The sequence below is a fragment of the Pelophylax lessonae genome (assembly GCF_965119305.1).
Source record: "Pelophylax lessonae genome assembly, chromosome: 2".
In the NCBI taxonomy this organism is placed as follows: Eukaryota; Metazoa; Chordata; class Amphibia; order Anura; family Ranidae; genus Pelophylax; species Pelophylax lessonae.
In genome coordinates this window covers 380,722,112-380,743,830 of record NC_138769.1, presented here as the reverse complement: position 1 = coordinate 380,743,830, position 21,719 = coordinate 380,722,112, and the positions used below count along the sequence as shown (strand labels likewise).

At 42.4% G+C, this 21,719-nt stretch overlaps 2 protein-coding genes across 2 annotated transcripts in view; both read right to left on the bottom strand.

The window, feature by feature from the left end:
* Window positions 1–10,168, bottom strand: part of APPBP2 (amyloid beta precursor protein binding protein 2) — a 121,053-nt gene extending 110,885 nt beyond the window's left edge. The window contains exon 1 of the mRNA XM_082247807.1: window positions 9,760–10,168. Within this exon, the coding sequence (XP_082103933.1) occupies window positions 9,760–9,897 (138 nt within the window). The 5' untranslated portion in view covers window positions 9,898–10,168. The remainder of the gene's footprint in view (window positions 1–9,759) is intronic.
* Window positions 1–21,719, bottom strand: part of USP32 (ubiquitin specific peptidase 32) — a 781,032-nt gene that overhangs the window by 652,582 nt on the left and 106,731 nt on the right. The gene's annotated exons all lie outside the window — the stretch shown is intronic.

Below are 21,719 nucleotides of genomic sequence, written 5' to 3'. Positions count from 1 at the left end.
TATACAACACAAAATAAAAATAACAGCCCTCAATTACGGGAAAAAAGGAAAAAAAACTTTTTTTTGCTACTGGATCACAAGACAGCGTTTGGAAGATTGTTTTTCAAACTTGAGAGAGCATCTGATGACACGTAAAACAGGTTGTGTTTTCATTTAACATTGCACAACTTTGTTATTTTGTATTGAATATGTTGAATTTTCACATATTTAGCTCTGTACAAGAAATTGCCCTTAGTGATCCTCTTCTGGACATCAGATGGTTATAGCAGGACCCAAGCAACTAGCTGGCACATCCACCAGCTGCTCTGAGAAATAAACAAAGCCCAGGTCGGCTTTGACTGGCTCTTGACTATGGTAACTAGGAAGCGATGACCTGACATCACTTCCAGCTTACCCAATGTCACACAGCACCATTTTTAAAGAATCAAAAGCATTTGAAAACACCAGTCTTGGTGTTCTGAATGCTTTAAAGTACCTGTCATATGCCTATTGCGGACTCAAGGATGTTTACAGTGCACAAATTAAAGATAAAAAAAAGTGCCCCTGCATAAAAGGTGAACGCGCATGTCAATCCTGCACGCACACAGCAATTATCCCACACATGTGAGGAATTACCGCGAACATCTGATCATAGGGAGTAAATTCTAGCACCAGACCTCCTCTGTAAATGTAAAGTGGTAACCTGTAAAGGCTTTTAAAGCGTTGACTATGAATAGTAAAATAAATGTTGTTTGTTGCTGTTGCAAGGGAGTGCGCAATTATATATATTTTGGGGTGCTTGTACTTTTCCAGCAATAAAATTATTGTTACATGTAAACAGTATCAGAAAGGCCTGGTGTGGAAGTGGTTATACTATGGCTTGTCCCCCTCACTTCTCTCAGTTTGACAGCAGCAGTCTTTTGGATCCTGACAGAACCCCTCTGCTGGCCAACCAATGGGAATTACCCAGGTCACTTGGGTACCCAGAAGAAAAGACCCCCCAGGATGTGGACATTGAGGCATCCAGCACTGGATGATCATGTGGCCATGGCTTTTGTAAAGAGAAGTGGGAGTTAAGAAAGGTTTCCACCTCCCAACCCAGTGTTAGAGGGGATTAATCTTATCCCAGAATAGGGCTTTAACCACTTCCGGACCGCCCCCGCAGTTTTATGTCACTACTTTGACGTTAAATACCAGTGTTATGGCAGCAGATAGCTGCCATTACCCTGGTATTTTTTTTATTTAATTTTTATTTACACGGTGGGCGGTCCTCTTTTACATAAAAGTAGTCCCAGCGGCGGATTCACTTTTATGGGCAGCGGGAGAGGTGCGCCCCCCTCCATTGTTTTCCCTGCTTAAACGGAGACGTTGGGAGCGGAAAAAACAATACGGTCCTCTCTCCTCCTAGGCAGGAAGTCGAGTGAGGGCAAGATGGCCCCCACGCGAGTCTATGGCCTTGGAGGGCCAGAACGACATCATACGTCGATTCCTCCCAACGGCCTTACAAGGGCCCATTTTTTTTGATGGATAAAAAAATACATACATATTTTATGAATACTAATCCTTTTTTTGCTTTTTAGTGTAGATGAGAGTTTTTTTAACCCCAGATCTCACATTATCCTCTTGCCGACCGCAGTATTAATGCGGCAGGGCGGCTCGGCTGCACAAAATCACGTAGAAGTACGCGATTTTGTGCACGAGGTCTCGTCGGCACGCGCGATCGTCAGAGAAACGGACAGAAGACCCACCTGCTTATGTAAACAAAGCAGGCAAGACTTCTGTCTGACAGGCAGGGAGAGATCAGGAGTTTCAGCTAAGCTAAAACCCTGATCTCTCTGTGCCTGTCAAAGGACCTTCCCCCACACAGTCAGTAATCACATTTAGGCATACATTAACCTCTTTAATCACCCCCCAGTGTTAAACCCTTTCCTGCCAGTGTCATTTATACAGTAACAGTGCATATTATTTAGCAGGGATTACTGTAGTAATGTCACTGGTCCCCAAAAAGTGTCAGAAATGTCAGTTAGGGGCCCGATCTGTCCACTGCAATGTCGCAGTCCCTCAAAAAAAAAAAAAAAAACGCTGATCGCCGCCATTACTAATTAAAACAAAAAAATAAAAAAGTCAAAAAAATCTATCCCGTAGTTTGTAAACGCAATAACTTTTGCGCCAACCAATTAAAATACGTTTTTTTTTTTTTTTGTTTACAGCGCAAAATCTAAAAACCGCAGGGGTGATCAAATACCACCAAAAGAAAGCTCTATTTGTGGGGGGGGAAAAAAAAAAAAAAAAAAAAAAAAAAAAAAGGACATCAATTGTATTTGTGTACAGCATCACACGACCGCACAATTTTTCGTTAAAGTAACGCAGTGCCGAAACGCAAAAAATAGCCTGGTCATTAAGGGGGGGGGGGGGGGGGGGAGGGTAAAACCTTCTGGAGCTGAAGAGGTTAAAAAGAGGACCTTTCCTGCTAATTTCTATTACAAGGGATGTTTACATTCCTTGAGATAGGAATACGAAAAGCTTTCAGTCCCTCCGAGCTAATGCACAGAAGCGAACACATGCGCAAGTTGCACCCACATATGGTAACGGTGTTCAAACCACACGTGAAGCATCGCCTATGAAGATTTTTAAGCACCAATGTATGTCGCCATTCTATGAGAGTGCGTGATTTTGAAGCATGACATGTTGCATATCTATTTACTCAGCGGAACATTATCTTTCACATTTTAGAAAGAAACTGGACTAATTTCACTGTTTAGTTTTTTTAAAATGCAGTGAAAGGTTTTTTTTTCCCACCGCAAAAGTGATAAAAATGTCAGTTAGGGGTCCGATCTGTCCGCCGCAATGTCACAGTCCTATAAAAAAAAAAAAACGCTAAACGCCACCATTACTAGAAAAAAAATAAAAATAAATAAAAATGACAAATCTTTCCACTAGTTTATAGATGCGATAACTTGTTCGCAAACCAATCAATATACACTTATTAGGATTGCTTTTACCAAAAATATGTAGCAGAATACAAATTGGCCTAAAAGAATGAAAATTTAGATTGATTTTTTAATCAATTTTTTGGGAATCATATACCGTGTTTTCCCGAAAATAAGACCGGGTCTTCTATTAATTTTAGTCACAAAAAACACACTAGGGCTTATTTTCAGAGTAGGGCTTATTTAGTTATGTTTTTTAGATCATTATTTCTGGTACTGTATGAGGTTCAGTGGAGTTTTATACTGGTATACTGGTAAAAGTACCTGTTTAATAATAGGGATGATCGAACGGTTCGGGTCAACCAACAGTTCGACCCGAACATTGACTGTTCGAGGTTCGGCCGAATTCCGAACTTTTTGCTGAAAAAGTTCGGAATTCGGCAACCAGAACCGACCAAAATGCAATGGGACAGGAAATGGGCTTTAAAAGCCCGTGATTGGACCAGATCCACCAGTAAAAGCCAATTGAGGGGGCAGGAGAATGCTAGGAATGTGATTGGAGTGACTAGGGGGTCCAGAGGCCAATCATTAGTGAATACGCCCCCCAGTATACAAGATAGCCCCGCCAAATTCCTAGCATTGTACAGGGCTGTGGAAGAGAGTGGAAGCAGTTCTGTTACTTCTGCTCTCAGTGTCATTTAGCAATTATTAGTGTGAGGAAAGGGATATCTAGTGTAGTTAGGGTGCTATTTTCCACTTTAGTTAGATTCAAAAATCTAGTTTCTGTAGGGAAAGTGTTAAGTGCCAGGGTGACCGTAGAGTAGTGTAGGGTGAACTGACTGACTGCTATGGCAGGGTGACCAAATCCTTCCATGTGAGGATGACCGCTATAGAGAAAAGATCATTTGTATTATGTCACTTATAGAACAGGGATATGGCTCCGCTATTTTCACATCTTGCCGGTTTTGTAGCAAGCGTTTTTTTGGGCATTTTTTGGGGGTTATTGGAGGCAGGCATAACATCAGAACTTCTGTGTAGGGGTATATATACATACACCCATGTATGTATATATACACATATATAGGTGTGAAAGTAGCAGAAACCTATGCTTGCGCTAATGAAATAACACCCATATGGCTTCTCTCCTTTCACACCTATATGTGTGTATGTGTATAAATACATATAAGTGTGTGTGTATATATACACCTATACAGAATTTCAGATGTTTTGCCTGCCTCCAAAGACCCCAAAAAATGCCTGCAATATCACACCTGGGCGTTTTCTTGGGCATTTTTTGTGGGTCTTTAGAGGCAGGCAAAACATCTGAACTTCTGTATAGGGGTATATATACACATACACTTATATGTATTTATACACACATATATAGGTGTGTGAAAGTAGCAGAACACTATGCTTGCGCTAATGAAATAATTAACACCCATATGGCTCCGCTCCTATCACACCTATATATGTGTATTAGAGCTGCACGATTCTGGTCAAAATGAGAATCACAATTTTTTTGCTTGGAATAAAGATCACGATTCTCTCACGATTCTCTGTGTAACATCTTTTACATTATTAAAAAAAATTAGGATAACTTTACGGATTTGTTTTATTTTTTTTATTCATTAAAGTGTATTAATTGCGTTTGAAAGACTGCTGTACAAATACAGTGTGACATAAAAATTTACAACAATCACCATTTTATTCTGCAGGGTCTTTGCTATAAAAAAAAAATATATAAATGTTTGGGGGTTCTAACTACTTTTCTAGGAAAAATAAACTGATTTAACTTGCAAGCAACAAGTGTAGGAAAAAGGTTTAGTCTTTAAGAGGTTAAACTTCCTTCCTCCGGCAGAGGGAAAGAAAAGATACAATGTAATCATTTGTGTTTACAGTTCAGTGGGAGACTAATGCTGATATATTTTTTTTTTTTTTTTTACAGCTGCTCCCTCACAGCTATGTAAAGAATCCAGCAAGTGTCATGTTAAGATCGTCAGGGGGAGTGAATCGCGATCTCGATTCTGTTACGATTAATTGTGCAGCTCTAATGTGTATATATACATATAAGTGTGTGTATATATACCCCTACACAGAAGTTCTGATGTTATGCCTGCCTCCAATAACCCCCAAAAAAACGCTTGCTACAAAACCGGCAAGTTGTGAAAATAGCGGAGCCATATCCCTGTTCTATAAGTGTTCTAAGAGAAACAAACTTTTTTTTTTCTGGTTCTGGACATGCTACAGAGCTGAAACTTCACAGGTACAAGTTTTAGACCCCCCAGACACTAAATCCAAAGAAATCTTTTTTTTTTTTTCAATAATTGGCTCTCTATCAAAAATGACAATTTTTAAGAACTTTTTTTTGTGTGATTAATACTCCCTGGGGTATGACCCAGAACCCTAGGCACTTTTTAGGGGCATTTATTGGGTTTTAGGGCTTCAAAATGGTGTTTTTTGATTACCGAAGTTCGGGTCCTATTGATTTCAATGGGGTTCTGAAATCTGGGCCAAACTTTCGGGAAGTTCGGGTGTTCTGGCCGAACCGAACTTTTGAAAAGTTTGATCATCCCTACTGTTTAACAGCTTTTATTCTTCTGAGATCTTTGAGGTGATGATTAGAGAGAAGAGTTCAGCTGTGGTGACGTCAGCCCGCTCCGTGCACTAAAGAGGGAGGGGGGCGCAGACGTGCGCTGAAGACGACATCTGGGGGAGGAGGGGAGGAAAGAATAGCCGCGATCCCCGGCTGACGTGCGCAGAAGAGGAAGCAGCAGCAGACATCAGCCGGGAGGAGAGAGGAGGACCTCCGGCGGGGCAGCGGTAGGTGTAAACCTGTTTGTTTTAAATATAGCAGCAAACTGAGACACTAGTCAACAATTAAAAAGTGTTTTTAAGGAGATTTACTAGGTCTTATTTTCGGTGTAGGACTTATATTGCAGCCCGCCCCGATAATCGAGATAGGGCACTTTCGGGGTAGGGCTTACTTTTGGGGAAACATGGTAGCAGAATGTAAAACAAATTTTTTTTTTTTTTTTGCCAGAATTGTCGCTATTATTTTGGTTTATAGCGCAAAAAATAAAAAAATCACAGGTGATCAAATGCCACCAAAAGAAAGCTCTGTTTGTGGGGGAAAAAAGGACATCAATTTTATTTCGGTAAAACTTTGCATGACCGCGCAATTTTCTGTTAAAGTAACGCAGTGCCGAATCACAAAAAATGGCCTGGTCATTAAGGGGGCTAATCCTTCCGGTCCAGAACTGGTTAACCACTTCAATACAGGGCACTTCCACCCCCTTCCTGCCAAGGCCAATTTTCAGCTTTCAGCGCTCTCACACTTTGAATGACAATTGTGCGATCATGCTACACTGTACCCATATAAAAAATGTTTCTTTTTTCACACTAAGGCCCCTTTCACACGGAGCGGACCGTATTGCGATCCGCTCCGGGACTTTTTTTTTTTTTCTTCACGGACACGGATGACATTTGTGTCATATCATCCCATCCGTTTGCGGATGATATACGGACATAATGTATGTCTATGGGATTGCGGATGTCAGCAGATGACACCGCTGACATCCGATTTTGCGTCCATACCGTTTTTTAAACGGAAGAAAAATAGGGTTCTGTTCCGTTCCAAAAAACAGAACAGAACTGAAAGGACGCAAATAGGATGTCAGCGGATGGTATTCCGCTGACATCCGCAATGCCATTGACATACATTATGTCCGTATATCATCCGCAAACGGATGGGGTGATATACGGACATACGGAACGCCCGTGTAAAAGGGGCCAAAGAGTTTTCTTTTGGTGGTATTTACTCACCGCTGGGTTTTTTCTTTTTTTATTTCTTACAAAAAAGGACAGAAAATTTTGAAAAAACAAATAAAAATAAAGTTTCTTTTCTGTGAGTAAATTTTGAAAATAAATATTTTTTTTCCTTCATTGATCTGCGCTGATGAAGCGGCACTACTGATGGGCACTGATGAGGTGGCACTTATGGGCACTGATGAGGAAATACTAATATGCCGCACTGATGAGGAGGTATTGACAGGCGTTACAGATGAGCAGGCACTGACTGGCAGCACTATGGGCACTGATGGTGGACACTGATGGTGGGCACTGTTTTTCACTTTTCTGTAATCAGGGCACTGATCCTTTCCTAGTTTCCCCTTAGAGGAGGAGCCGCTGATCTGCTCTCCTCGTCACACACTCGGACAGTGTGAGGCGAGGAGAGCCGATAAATGGCACTTCCTCATTTACATGTGACCGGCTGTGACACAGCTGATCACATAGGTAAAGAGCCATGTCATTGGCTCTTATACCAATATCGGGGTAGCGCCGCGTTGCGGCCACGATCACCGAACTGCGCGCCCCCGCAACTGAGGCCATTCTGGTGCGCCATCATATGACGGTGTCCCAGAACAATAGCTGCACCACTCCGCCGTCATTTGACAGTGGGCGGGCAGTAAGTGGTTAAAGCTAAACTGGCATAATTTGGGCAAAAAAAAAAAAAAAAGTTTTCCCATACAGTAGGGCTGCACCTGCACTGCATAGGTTAACCATTCATTTTTATCCAGGTAATTGGAAAAGGGGCGATATACACACCCAAAAGGGGCGATATACACACCCAAAAGGGGCGATATACACACCCAAAAGGGGCGATATACACACCCAAAAGGGGCGATATACACACCCAATTGCCCCAGCACAAGACCAGTGCCGGGTGCCCCCCCCCCCCCCTGCAGTCTTGTGTGGTGGACTGTTCCTGACATCATCACGCCCATAGTCACTCTAAGGCCCCTTTCACACGGGCGTTCCGTATGTCCGTATATCACCCCATCCATTTGCGGGTGATATACGGACATAATGCATGTCAATGGGATTGCGGATGTCAGTGGATGACCATCCGCTGACATCCGATTTTCGTCCTTTCAGTTCTGTTACATTTTTTGGAACGGAACAGAACCCTATTTTTGTTCCGTTTAAAAGAATGGAAAGGATGCAAAATCAGATGTCAGCGGTGTCATCCGCAATCCCATAGACATACATTATGTCCGTATATCATCCGCAAACGGATGGGATGATATGCGGACATACGGACCGGATGACAAGTGTCATCCGTGTCCGTAAATAAAAAAAAAAAAAAAAAAAAAAAGTGCCGGAGCGGATCGCAATATGGTCCGCTCCGTGTGAAAGAGGCCTTAGGGTCCTTTCACACGGGCGTTCCGTATGCACGTTTTTTCATCCCATCCGATTGCAGATGAAAAACGGACGTAATGCATGTCAATGGAATTGAAGGTATCAGCGGATGACCATCCGATTTGCATCCTTTCCAATCAGTTCCATTTTTTGGAACAGAACCCTATATTTTTCTTCCGTTTAAAAAATGGAACAGACGCAAAAACGGATGTCAGCGGAAGTCATCTGCAATCCCATTGACATACATTATCTCCTTTTATCATCCTCAAACAGATAGGATGATAAACGGACATAAGGACCGGAGCGGATCAAAAAACCCTAAGGGTCCTTTCACACGGTCCGCCTCCGCAGGCGGATCCGTGTTGCTCAGCGGGGATCGATCCGCGATCCCCGCTGAGCCGGGCGGATGACAGCTCCGTCTCCGCTTGCAGAGCGGGGAGGGAGGTGTCTCAGCACCCGCTTCCCTCTATGGGGAATCACAGGAGAGCGGACCGCTTGTCCGCCCTCATCAGATTCGCTCCGATTACTGAACGGATGGAAAAATAGGGTTTCCATCCGTCCAGATTTCACGGACAGGATCAGATGCGGATGGCAGCGGAGGTGTCTCCGCTGACACCCGCTGCCCCATAGAGCTGCATGGAGGATCCGATCAGATCCGCCTAAAAAACTGACAGGCAGATCTGATCGGACCACCCGTGTGAAAGAGCCCTTAAGGCCCGTACACACGTACCGATCGTCGGCATACAAACGTCGGCGGACGAAAGATCTGCCGATTGTACGCGTGTTAGTATGGTGCCTCCGACAGATGTCTGCACACAATCCGCGGACAAAAGTCTTTCTTGCAAACATGAAAATTTTTGTCTGCGGACACCAGAACGGACGATTGTTCGCCTGTCAGTACAGAATTCGGCCGACAGACCGCAGATTTGCAAGACTGGGCATGCTCAGAAAATTAAAAACACAGGGAAAGTTAACCATTACATGACATCACTTCTGCAGTCAGCTGAAGTCTGCAGACAAAATTCTTGTGCTGTCCTTGTGCTGTCTTTGCACTTTTCAACAGACACCGACATCCCGGGGAGAAAAGAGGAACATTTGTCTGCCAACGATCGGTACGTGTGTACGGGGCTTTACTCTGGATGTGAGGGCGTCAGGAACAGTCCACCACTGGATCTTAGGGGGAGCGCCATTCGCAGAAGAAGATCAGGTGAGTATGTGCTCCTCTCCCCCAGACAAAAACGAGCCATTGACCAGCGCAAAGTGGCCACAGCCTCACTGCATGGGAAAACTTTTCCTTTCGCCCGGAGTTAGACTTTAAAGTGACTGAAGGGAACCAGAAGGAAAAGCGGGAGAAGATGGAAGTACCCAGGACCTGCCGGATGGGTGACAGTGCAGCGCTGGAGGGGCTTCTTTGACAGATAAGGCTGCTCTGATGTGCTGATACATGACACATACATGGCATAACCCTCCTAGGGGCCCCTAAAAATATAGCAGAGTTTACTAGCGCTTTGCGAAGTGAAAGCTTCCAGGAAAGGTTAGTGATGAGCACCAAGTGTCACTTTATAGGATAGATAAGACAGAGTGAAGCAGTGATACCCTATGTATTGGCTGACACCTCTCTATGACCTCATCACACACACACTCCTTTTACCTTGTAGTACACATCGAACTGGATGTTTTCCGGCAGGCTGCGGATGTCTCTGCGGGCTCGGCTATAGTTATCCACCACCGCGGAGATAGCCGTGTTATACAGGGTCTCCGGGATCCACTCCAGCTCCACGGCCGCCATGTTCTGCCGCCCCCCCCCTAGCAGTGTAAACTGCCTCCCCCGCTTTACGGCCCGGGAACCTCCGCCAGCACCGAGCGGCCGTGACAAGCGCCCAGTGTAATGCTGTGTGCTCACCGCAGCCCCGTCACACTCCAGGCTGAGGCCGCTCCTCCCTCCCTCCCCGGGATGTGTCACCCAGGAGCCCCGCTCTTATTTATTGTCATAGGCGGACATCTACAGTCTCTATATCCCCCTCATCACTGAACGTGAGCGCAGCGCTGGCGTTACGTCACCGCGCACTACGGCAGAGCGAGAGGAGGAACCCAGAGAGAGCCCGTCACGTGGTCTGAGATAGAACACCGGTGTTGTGACAGAATGCTATACCCTGTCAGCAGAACACCGGCAACAGGCTAGACTTGCGTTTGATGGATGTAATGGATAGAAGGTCGATGTTTTACCTGAGAGAGGATCAATCATATCTCTTTAGGCTGGATTCACACTAATGCATTTTTTTTAACATGGGTTTCAATGCATTTTTGTGCTTCTGCATTTTTGGAAAGGGTCGGGGACTTTTTTTTCCCCTGCAAAATGCAGCGTTTTGCATGCAATAGACTTCAGGGCCGGTTCACATTTGTGCGATCACAGAGATCACATGTCATTTGAAGCGCACTGCTCCTAAATTACATGCGATCTCTGCGGTGCAAATTTCAGCCATACAGTTTCGCACTAAACACGCACATGACCCTTTTTTTTATCCGCAGCAGAATCGGATCGCATGTTGGTTCACACTTGTGCGATCTGATTCTGTGCGAACTTGCAGATCGCATTGCAATATGCGATCTGATCTGGGGGGTGTCGTTACCTTTTAAATGACACCCCTGCGTATCGCATATGGCAGTGTGAACTGCCAGGGGTACGGATGCGATGCAGGAACACGCTGTATATTCGCAGCATTCCCGCATCGCAGAAGTGTGAACCGGGACTCAATCGACCTGCATCCAAAATGCAAGTATTGTGTTTTTATGTTGATTTTGCTGCGTTTTGTGTTTTTAACCACTTGCCTACAGGGCACCTAAACCCCCTTTCTGCTCAGGCCAGCTTTCAGCGCTGTCGCACTTTGAATGACAATTGCACAGTCATGAAACGCTGTACCGAAATTACATTTTTATCATTTTTTTCAAACAAATAGAGCTTTCTTTTGGTGGTTCACCACTGGGGTTTTTATTTTTTGCTGAACAAAAAAAGGATCGAAAAGTTTGAAAAAAAAAAGGAACGTTTTTATAGTTTGTTATAAAATTTTGCAAACAAGTAATTTTTCACCTTCATTGATGCGCGCTGATGAGGCAGCACTGATGGGCACTGAAAGGCTGCACTGATGGGCACTGATAAGGTGGCACTGATGGGCACTGATAAGGTGGCACTGGTAGGCACTGATGGGTGGCACCAATGGGCACTGAAGGGTACTGATAGGTGTCACTGAAGGGCACTAATTGGTGGCACTGGTAGGTAACACTGATAGGCACTGGTAGGTGACACTGATAGGCAGCACTGATAGGTGACACTGGTGGGCATTGATAGGTGGCATTGGTGGGCATGTCATCTGCTGGTGTTGGTCCACTGTGTTTTATCAAGTCCAAAGTCAGCGCAGCTCTACCAGGAAATTCTAGGGCACTTCATGCTTCCCTATGCTGATCAGCTTTATGGAGATGCTGATTTCATATTCCAGCAGGACTTGGTACCTGTCTACACTGCCAAAAGTACCAATACCTGGTTTAATGATCATGATATCACTTTGTTTGATTGGCCAGCAAACTAGCCTGACCTAAACCCCATAGAGAATCTGTGGGGTATTGTCAAGAGGAAGATGAGAGACACCAGACCCAACAATGCAGACAAGCTGAAGGCCACTATCAAAGCAATCTGGGCTTCCATGACACCTCAGCAGTGCCACAGGCTGATCACCTCCATGCCATGCCGCATTGATGCAGTAACTCATGCAAAAGGAGCCCAGACCAAGTATTGCGTGCATACTATATGTACATGGGCATTTATTTCAGTAAGCCAACATTTCTGTATTAAAAATCCTTTTTGTTATTGGTCTTATGTAATATTCTAATTTTCTGAGATACTGATTTTGTAGGTTTTCAATAGCTATCAGGGCCGCCATCAGGGGGGTACAGGTAGTACACCTGTAAGGGGCCCCAAGCTTCCAAAGGGGCCCGGCCCACACCCCCTACAGAATTTGAAAATGTCAGCACTGACCCGCTGTTATTCATTTCACCAGCAGCATGCCTTCCCCGGCGCGTGAGCAGGGGGGAGATGGTTTGCTTGTAAAAATAGACATGACCCGTCACCCACCATTATTCCTTTCACTAGATCGCACATCAACCCCCCGCCAGCTCGCTCCACTTCGCCTGCTGCTGCAAAGATAGTTACTATCATCTAATTGGGCAGCACTCGGGCAGGGGGTGTGGTCAGCTGGCCAATGGGAGAAGTGGCACCAAGCCCTCTCAGCATGTTCACCGACCCCATATCACTTGGTCAGTGAATTCATATTCCTTGGGAGCAGAAGGACAGACTCCAAAACCATGTGGATATGAAAATAAAAGGCGATCATTGCACAAATATCTCTAAAACCAATTTATTTAAAACATGTAGAAGCTACACACAGGGTACTCACACTCTCTCCAAATCAATAAGCATGGTATCACAAAAGGGTAGTGGTTGAGATTTGTTTCCAACCAAAGATATGGCAAACCTCCAGTGATGTGTTGTACCTGTGTCAGGTGGCTAAGCTCCTCACGACGCATTTCGTCATATGTGACATCATCAGCATGCCCCCTGATGCAGATCAAACAGTTCTGATGTCTGTGGCAGAGCTTTAAAGACTCACGAGACTAGGAATTCATTCACAGCTTCCTGGTTCTGCCCTTGTGACCGTGTGACGTCACACAGAGGGTAACCAGGGCATCCTAGAGACTCCTATAGCTGTAATTGTCTGCAGCTTACAGCCTGACTCCTGAGCTCCGAGTGGTATATATATATATATATATATATATATATATATATATATATATATATATATATATATATAGTAAAGCATATCTGTCTTGTGCAGCAAACATAGCAGCTATGAGCGGCCGAGCTAAGTTGCCGTAGTAATGTCGGATCAAAAAAGAGGCTTTGATAAGACACGATCGCGCATGCACAAAATTACAGCAGGGGAAACAAGGAAGGGCAGAAATTATGTCCACAGTAGAGTCAGAAAACAGTACTAAAAATGCGCTGCCTTGTCCCAGAAGACAAATTTTTTCAAACCTTTAAAAAATAGTAAGGTGCACTTATGCATACAGTATACTGTGTAATGATTGTAAATATGTTTTTAAAACTAAGTAGATAAAAAGCACGATAGGGAATGCAGGGTTTACTTCCGCTTTAAGGCTGTCAGCCGATCAGCCTCTACAAACTGCAGTGCCTAAAAATAGAGAGCAACTGAGCATGTGCAGAACAGAATGTGACTGCTAGACATGTGCAGAACAAAAAAATTGCTTTGATTCATTATTTAAATTGTTTTGTTTATTAGTTTTTGGATTAAAATCAATTTGATCAAATTCAGAAAATTTTAATCTGCATTCAAAATCGAATTAGCATTCAATTTGGAAATTATTCTATTGGAATTTTGGAAGACGGTTACATTATTTCTATTTTATTCTATTATATTGTTTTCTCTATTCTATTCTATTCTCTTATTTTTTATTGTATGTAAATGTATTCTATTTGAATTTTGGAAGATGGCTTTGGAAGATGTTCTATTTTATTCTATTATATTGAATTGAATTATATTTTATTGTGTTTTCTATTCTATTCTTTCCTAATCTATTCTATATAAATTTGAATTTATTCTATTTGAATTTTGGAAGACAGTTATATTCTTTCTATTTTTATTCTATTCTGTTTTTTTTCTATTCTTTTCTTTTCTTTCTTATTCTATTCTATTCTATTTAAATTCAAATTTATTCTATTCGAATTTCGGAAGACAGGTATTTTCTTTCTATTTTATTGTATTTATTCTATTGTTTTTTCAATTATTTTCGATTGTATTCTTTTATTTTTTTATTCTATTCTTTTCTATTCTATTTCAATTTATTCTATTCAAATTTCAAAAGATGGTTACTGTATATTCTTTCTATTTTAATATATTCTATTCTATTGAATTTTACGCTATTGTTTTTTTTCTATTCTATTCTTATCTTTTCTATTCTTTTCACATTTTTTCTATTTCAATTTCAGAAGACGGGTATGTTCTTTCTATTTTATTTGATTCTATTGTTTTTTCAATTCTGTTCTATTCTTTTATTTTCTTTTCTATTCTGTTCTTTTCTATCTTTTTACCTTCCAAGCTCCTCATTATTTTTCAACCAAGTGGGCTGAACGAAAAAAAAAAAAACATGATAATGTGTACCAGGCTTTACTATGCAAAAAATCCTTACCTGGAATTTAGCCTTCAGTAATGCTTACAGGGCTCATCCCCCACCTCAGACTTTAACTGGAAAGTTAAAGGAGAAGAAGAAGACCAATGAGCACATCTCTCTGTCACTCTGATCTCTCCTTCTATTGCATTGTTCTTTGCACTGTACACAAGATAGTCTATACAAAGACTATGAGAAGTTAATACTAGGTCAAACACAAATATAGTATTTACATTGCATGAATTTAAAAACATCAGTGTTGGGCTCATGTACACAGCAGTAGGGGCTTCACATTGTACAGAATGGCCTCATTTACATTTGCAGCTGTCACCTCTGGGGCACCTACTGTATTTAAACCCTTGAAAGGCTGCAGCTCCATGTGCATATCATTGTACAACATGCAGGTCATGTTTGGCGATCGCAATTGTGGTGATAATGCGAAGTGGGCACCCCAAAAACATTGTGAAAAGACAAAGGGCAGCCATGTTGTTTGAAATTCATAGGTTTGCCATGGAATTTTTTACAATAGGAGACAGAGCAGCTGAGACCCCCCCCCCCTCTTTCAGAACATACTGTAGCTATAATCCCAGGAGTAAATCTCCATAGCCTTTTACATGAGTGAACATTCCACAAGAGCCTGGAAACTTCAAAAGAACCACTGTTTGAACTCTGGAGTGGCTATTACCATTCTGCTATACCATTACTTAGAAAATAACTAATAAACTGGGATTTGCTAAAGCTGTACATAACTAATTGAAAGCTTTAGCAGGGAATTTGGAGGGGAACACTGCAGTATGTCAGGAGTTATCTTAATGTCTGTAAGGCTGACCATTCATGGTTCAAATCTCAGATGGTTCAGCAGGAACCGGCCAAGATTCAAACCGTTAATGGGCAGGCTGAATGTACCAAGTTGATGGATCGATCAACTTGGGTGCAACCAGCCTGCCGGATTCTCTTGCTGCTATAGCCGCTAGAGATAATCACTGTCTTCTGCAGGAAATTTATTTGCACTGTCTATGGCTGGCCTTAGCAATAAACATCTAGAAAGTTTATCATCACTTTGCATTCATGGCTTTGGGATTAGGCATCCTAAAACTGTGAAAGTATTCTAGTTTTTCTACAATCAGACCTCAGGGAAGTTAAACCCATATGGAGTACAAAGTAGGTTGCATGCAATAAAATGGCTTATGGGCCATACACACTATAAGATTTTCTGAAGACTTTTTCCTTTAGACTTACCAAAACCCTATAATATGAGGTCAAACCTAAACACTTTCAATTTGTATGCAGTCTGGCAGGCCCTTGCACTACATAGAAAAGGTAAATCTGAAGGAAAAAGTCTGCAGAAAATCTTATAGTGTGTATGGCCCTTTACACAGGGCTATCGTAAAACTATTTAGGCCAGGTCCGTACTGACAACTCTACTTCTTGACCTGCAAAATACCCCTTCTCTAATTCACAACCTCAAAATTTGCATATAATCCATAAAATGAGATACTGTATAAAAAAGGGACATTACTACTTTTGTATTTGAATGGAGGAAAATATTGAACGAATATATAGGGGGCTGAATGGACATCTTCCACCTCCTAGGAAATAGACCTATTTGAGGTTTATCATGTTTATTTTCTCTGGAATGGCAAACGCATACTGCACACCATGTAGGTTACCAGATCATGACATGTGGCATACTTGACAAAATAATGCTTTTAGAAAACTGTATCTGAGGGAGGGGCAGCTGAATGATCACAAAGACTGTGACATGCCATTAGCCACTTCTCAGACCTTTTCATTGATCAGGTAATTTCTGTCCACACCCTCCTCAGGGACCAGAAAAAAGAAACTGTCTCAGCAGTCTAGAGCTCTCCTTTTACTATCAAACTAGGAACATTAACCAAGATTTATGAGAGCCACTGACCCATCATGCTCATTGACTAGACATTTTCCTGAACGCACAGCTTTGTTAAGTTTTTTCACTCTTAAACCCTTTTTTTTTCTGTTGCATTATTGTCTCTCTTTCTTTTGTAATATCCTTTTTCTGTAAATATGTTGTTTGTGTAGCTGGGTGCTCTGCCGGCTGTGTTCCACCTGCTCACATTCCTCCTTAAGGTGGGACTCACCTTCTTTGCTGGCTTTGCTGCGGGCTGCAAGTGGAGGATCAGACTTGGGCTTGCCCCATGAAACCATGGGACATGTAGTCCCTGCAGTGTGCTGGGCCATAGAGACAAAGGCCCCTTTCACACATATGGTCCATTTGTATGTTTTTCATCCATCTGTTGACGGATGAAAAACGGACATCAATGCATCTCTATGTAAAAATGGGAGACAACGGATGATCATCTGTTAACATCCATTTTCATTCGCTCCCGTCAATATCCGTTTTTTGGAAAGGATGAATGTCCTATTTTTCATCCGTCAAAAAAACGGATCAGATGAAAAACATGTGTAAACTGACAAATGGCCCGTTTTTCACCCGTTTTTGCATTGGTAGTGGATGTAAAAAAAACGGATGAAAAACGGATGAAAAAATTGATGAAAAATGGATGAAAATAACGGATGAAAAAAGGAAAAACTGATACATTTTGACGTGACTGAACTGACGAACTGAGCGGACCGTATGTGTGAAAGGGGCTTAATAGTCGCTAAACTAAAGGACCCAAAAAAGAAGGAGAAAAGGACTGTATTTTTCCCAGGGAATTTATGGAAGGGCTGGGAAGTCTACTGCAGGGAGGCAGAGTGTGTGGACCTGCTGCTAGTGGTGTCCGTACCCACACCAGAGAGCATGATAATGTGGGCATGAACACCACTGATAATGTAATTTCCTGTGCTGGATCCAGAGCTGGACTGACCCGTTGCCATTTGTGCCTACACCAGAGAGGACAGAGCCTGTGAGGGCTACAGCTGAGAGACTGAGGCTTGTGAAGACTTATTTGTGGGGATCTGATTGTGAGGACTGAGCCTTTTGAGACAACAGACCGCCTAGTGCACTGAACCGGACCGAATCCATTGCATACCAGGGGTGTTGGGTGAAAAAATTGAGCTTAATCCCTTGTTATCCACAGTTAATGCCAATAGAGACTGCTTCTTGCTTAGCAGCCCATCAGACATACATTGTGTCCAGTCTTAAAGGGACAGCTTCACGTGCACCACCTTACAGACAGGCCACAACAATAGCCGGCTTAGTACTAATAAATAGGCACCTGGTACTTTATAGCCACCTCCAGGGGTACCCTCTGTCAGGACGGCATGCACCCACCCACTATTAGTACTATATGCGTTGTGACAGGGTAAGGCTGTGCCACTGTTTAAAATGGCAGTCTGGGCCAGGTTTTCTGGAAATCAAGCAGACTAATGGTGCAGGTGTGTGCTGCATTCATGTTAGAGCCAGGGTTAGAGCTCAGGGCCCTCCCTCCCAAAGGGTTCAGTGATTCCAAGGGAGCCATGAGAGGTGAACGCTACACCATATTGTCCAGAACAGGACAGATTAAGGCACAAACCTGTGTGAGAGAGAGAGAGAGAGAGAGAGACAGTCTGGGACAGATTGAGCAGCTGAGACACTGCAGAACAGACAAAGCGTCCTTAAACCCAAAACCAGGTGTGTCAGTGGGGACTGAGGGGGTTAAATAGTTGTGACCGAACAGAGAACCCATCTTAACAAGCAGCTCCTGCATGGGTAAGGGCTACATTTGCACTATTTTACCTGTTTACTTATTAAACAATATTTTTATAAACGTAAAATTATCCCTGATGCACTAATGCAAAATTTAAAGTGGAACTTTAGTCCTGCCAGATCACTTCGGTCTGGCCCGTTTTGCAGGTAATGGCCTCATTGGTGGTTTTCTTTTTGACAGTCTGACAGCTTGTATATCTGCTGCCATTTGTGCAGTTCTGAACGACCGCAGTGGCTCATAGGCTGTTGACTGTGCTCCGCTGCCCCTGGTGGTGATTTGAGGACAAAACTTTCGGATTTTATATGGTTTTAATCATGGCTTTTCCTAAACAATGCTAGATTACATTCAAACATGTAATGTTTTATCTATACATAGACAAATAAGGCGATCTAGGAATACTTTTGGAATGCACTTTTGCAATGTATTTAATTATGTGTTCTTATTTTAGAATATACAGCAAAACGGAATTTAGCCCTGGGACTTTAAATTCCTTATCCACATGGAAGACATACCTTTTGTTTTCAAACCTCACGCAACCTATGGTGAGTATATACTGACTTCTAAATACCCTCTTACATTTCACCAATAAAACTTGATCGTTTTTTTCTTTATTTTTCACATATACACTTAGACATTGTTTCCCTTTTTTGTCACTATTTCCTTGAGATGCACTGTTTTCACACACTTTCCTCCACATCCATCACAACTTTTGGTTGCACCTCTTACCATCCCACTTCTGTCTCTATACTCATGTCTTTGCTGCACTGTGTCATATACTATTTAGACTTATTTATACTTCTGCTTCATTATTATGTCATGCAGTACTCTGCCATATACTACTTAGACATATACACATTTTTGTTACAGCTAAACCCTGTGATTATGGGCATTGAAGGACACATTTTCAATTCACATATGTCACACCCACCCTCCACCTGTTCCCCAGTGGGTTTTTTCCAGTTCTGCTCCTATAGCTCCTGGGCCAGACGTGCCTCGCCACCACTGGATGGGAATGTTGCTTTGTCATTCCTGCTCAGCTAATTTGTAAGTATGGGGCCCCCTTAATAGGGTCCCCTATGATTTGCAGTACATAATTTGCTTTCCTGACACATATTTTAAAATTTATATTCTATTTTATAGACATGTTTTATGCGCATTTACTCCTGAAGAAGTGAGTGGTAGCTCACGAAACGCGTTGAGTTTTATCGTTGCCTCTGTACCATCATGTATCAACATAATTGTAATTTTCAAGCATGTATTTTACCATGTAGTTACTACTAATTGGTTTGGCATTTTTCTATCCACTTTGTGTATGATCATTATCTTGATTAACTTTTAATACATTCAGGAAATATGTTTACTCCATAATAAGTCCCAGGGCTAAATGTTGTTTTGTTGTATATGTGTATAGGGATGAAGGTGTGTCACTGGCAGCACCAGACCTTTCATTTTTAATTATTATAGAATATAGTCTCCCATTTTTTTTTTTTATACACCCACCCTTGAAGAAGAATAAGAAAATAAATCTCGAAAAGCAGTGGGTGTTTATCACCTTGAGTTTATCCAACTGGAGATCAATGATCGTGGGAACACTGTAAATTATTATTATTACGCTGTACTGTATGTATATATATATATATATATATATATATATACATATATATATATATATGAATAGCCATCCCAACTTTGAGTATATTGTTTTTATACCCTATATCTTTTGTTATAAATAAAGATTGTGTAATTTTTTGACTCTATGTTTCAAGTAGTAACATGTCACTCTTTCCCCTCAGTTGCCAATAAAAGCCCCATTTATGAAGGTTTTATTTTCCTTAAAAAAATCCCTGTCTCTTGGAAGAGCGCTACTGTATTGCAAATCTCCAAATATTCCTGTCTGTGGTGACAGTGTGTTTTACAGACATTTATCTAAAGACCTAATTGTTATCGATGTTATTGTGAATGGTCGATAGGCCGAAAGCTATCTGGTGGCAGTTTGAAAAATCTAAACCCAGTGACAATTGCTCTCAGTCTGCTGGCCTGCAAGCTAGAAAATCGTCTTGTGAGCTAGAAAATCTCTACACAGGGTGCGGCTGAGAGCGTCATTGTCACGTATCAGTACCAGCATGGTGTGAGTTTGATCAAGTAATTTGTCACAAGTTGGTGAAGATAGCCAGGGTCTGACACCGAGTCCATCACAGTACTGCCCACAGAAAAAGACCTGTGTTATAGTTATGGCCATGACACGAAGAAAAGCATTGTGGCATGTGGACCACCCCCTCTGGCCACAATGTTTGTTTCAGAAGTTGGTAAAAATATGACTCAGCCATTTGTTTTTACCAGCCTCTGGCCTTACATTTATACAAAACTAATGGGCATATTTCTTTGCCTGGAAGTTACAGGTGCAGGCAGCATACAGCCACAAGCAGCCAGCCTATCCAATGGATGACATCCAACCAGTAACATTGCTATAGGGGCATATGTGCTTCCCTAACAGCAAACAATGCTGGAATCGCTTGGTATGGGGTATGTTTTGAGGACAACCCAGCAGACAAGGTAAGCGGGGGCTGGAAAAATACATTAAGAAAGGGAGTAGTCGGGTTGCTTTTTAAAGCTCACACAAATGGCAAATTAAGGAAATTAATTGTTATAATTTAATATATCTAACGTCTAAAACAATTGAATTTGGGTACGCTGTGGCTTGATGGAGTAATTGTCAGTCACACTATCACATCCCTCAAAACAAAAGAATGCCCTGGGCAGGAAAAGGGTGTAATATGCGGGTCCTCAAGTGGTTAAAGAGAATATGTAATTTGCATTTTGCTATCCCATTGAGCAGTGGCTCTCAATCTTACCTGTCTGTCTTTGACCTGGCGGGCTGCTCTCCTGCCGCCTCCCTCATCCAGTGGGTCTGGTAGAGTAGGGACCCCACACGGTTTTTTTTCTTTATTTTATTTTTCCAATAGCCGGGTGCCGGCAATTGCAACTGTGAGTCAATTTAAATGGGACTCAATTTGTTTTTCTTTAGAAGTGTTATTTTTGCTGCAGTGTTCTATCTATGCAATTGATGCGCCATTTTACAGGCAGACTAAGGGGACCCCCTAGGCACTATTTTTAAAGGAATTTTTCATTTTTATTGTTGCACTTTAAGCATCATTAAAATACCTGCTACTGAAAAACAATAGTTGTAAAAGGGCAGTACCCTGACCCCCCATACCCCTTTTATGGCCAATTACTTGCATATAAGTCTTCAAAATGGGCACTTTTGATTTCTCATGTTTGGCTCCCATAGACTTCAATAGAGTTCACCGTTCGGGGCAGAACTTTTCCCCTGTTCGGCCCATCTCTAGTCGTCTGTAATCCTCAGTGAAGCAGGCGGGCTAGTAGACAGCTGGTGGATAGCAGACTGAGGCAGGCTGGCACTGGCGACAGTAAGCATGTGAGGCATGCACTGGTAGCAGGATGTGTCAGGAAGCAGAGTCAGGAAAGCTGGGTCATATATTGGCAGGAGGGATCAGGTACACATGAGCAGGCTATAGTGTGGTCTAGGTACAAGCTGAGTCAGAAACCAATCGGTGGAAGAGAAGCAAATGGAGCAGACAGAAGTGGAGGTCAAGGACTAGCCAGGGTCAGTGCAGGCGGAGTTAAGAGAGTGGTCAGACAAGCTGGGTCAGCAGCTGGAATCAACATACAGAATAACAGGATA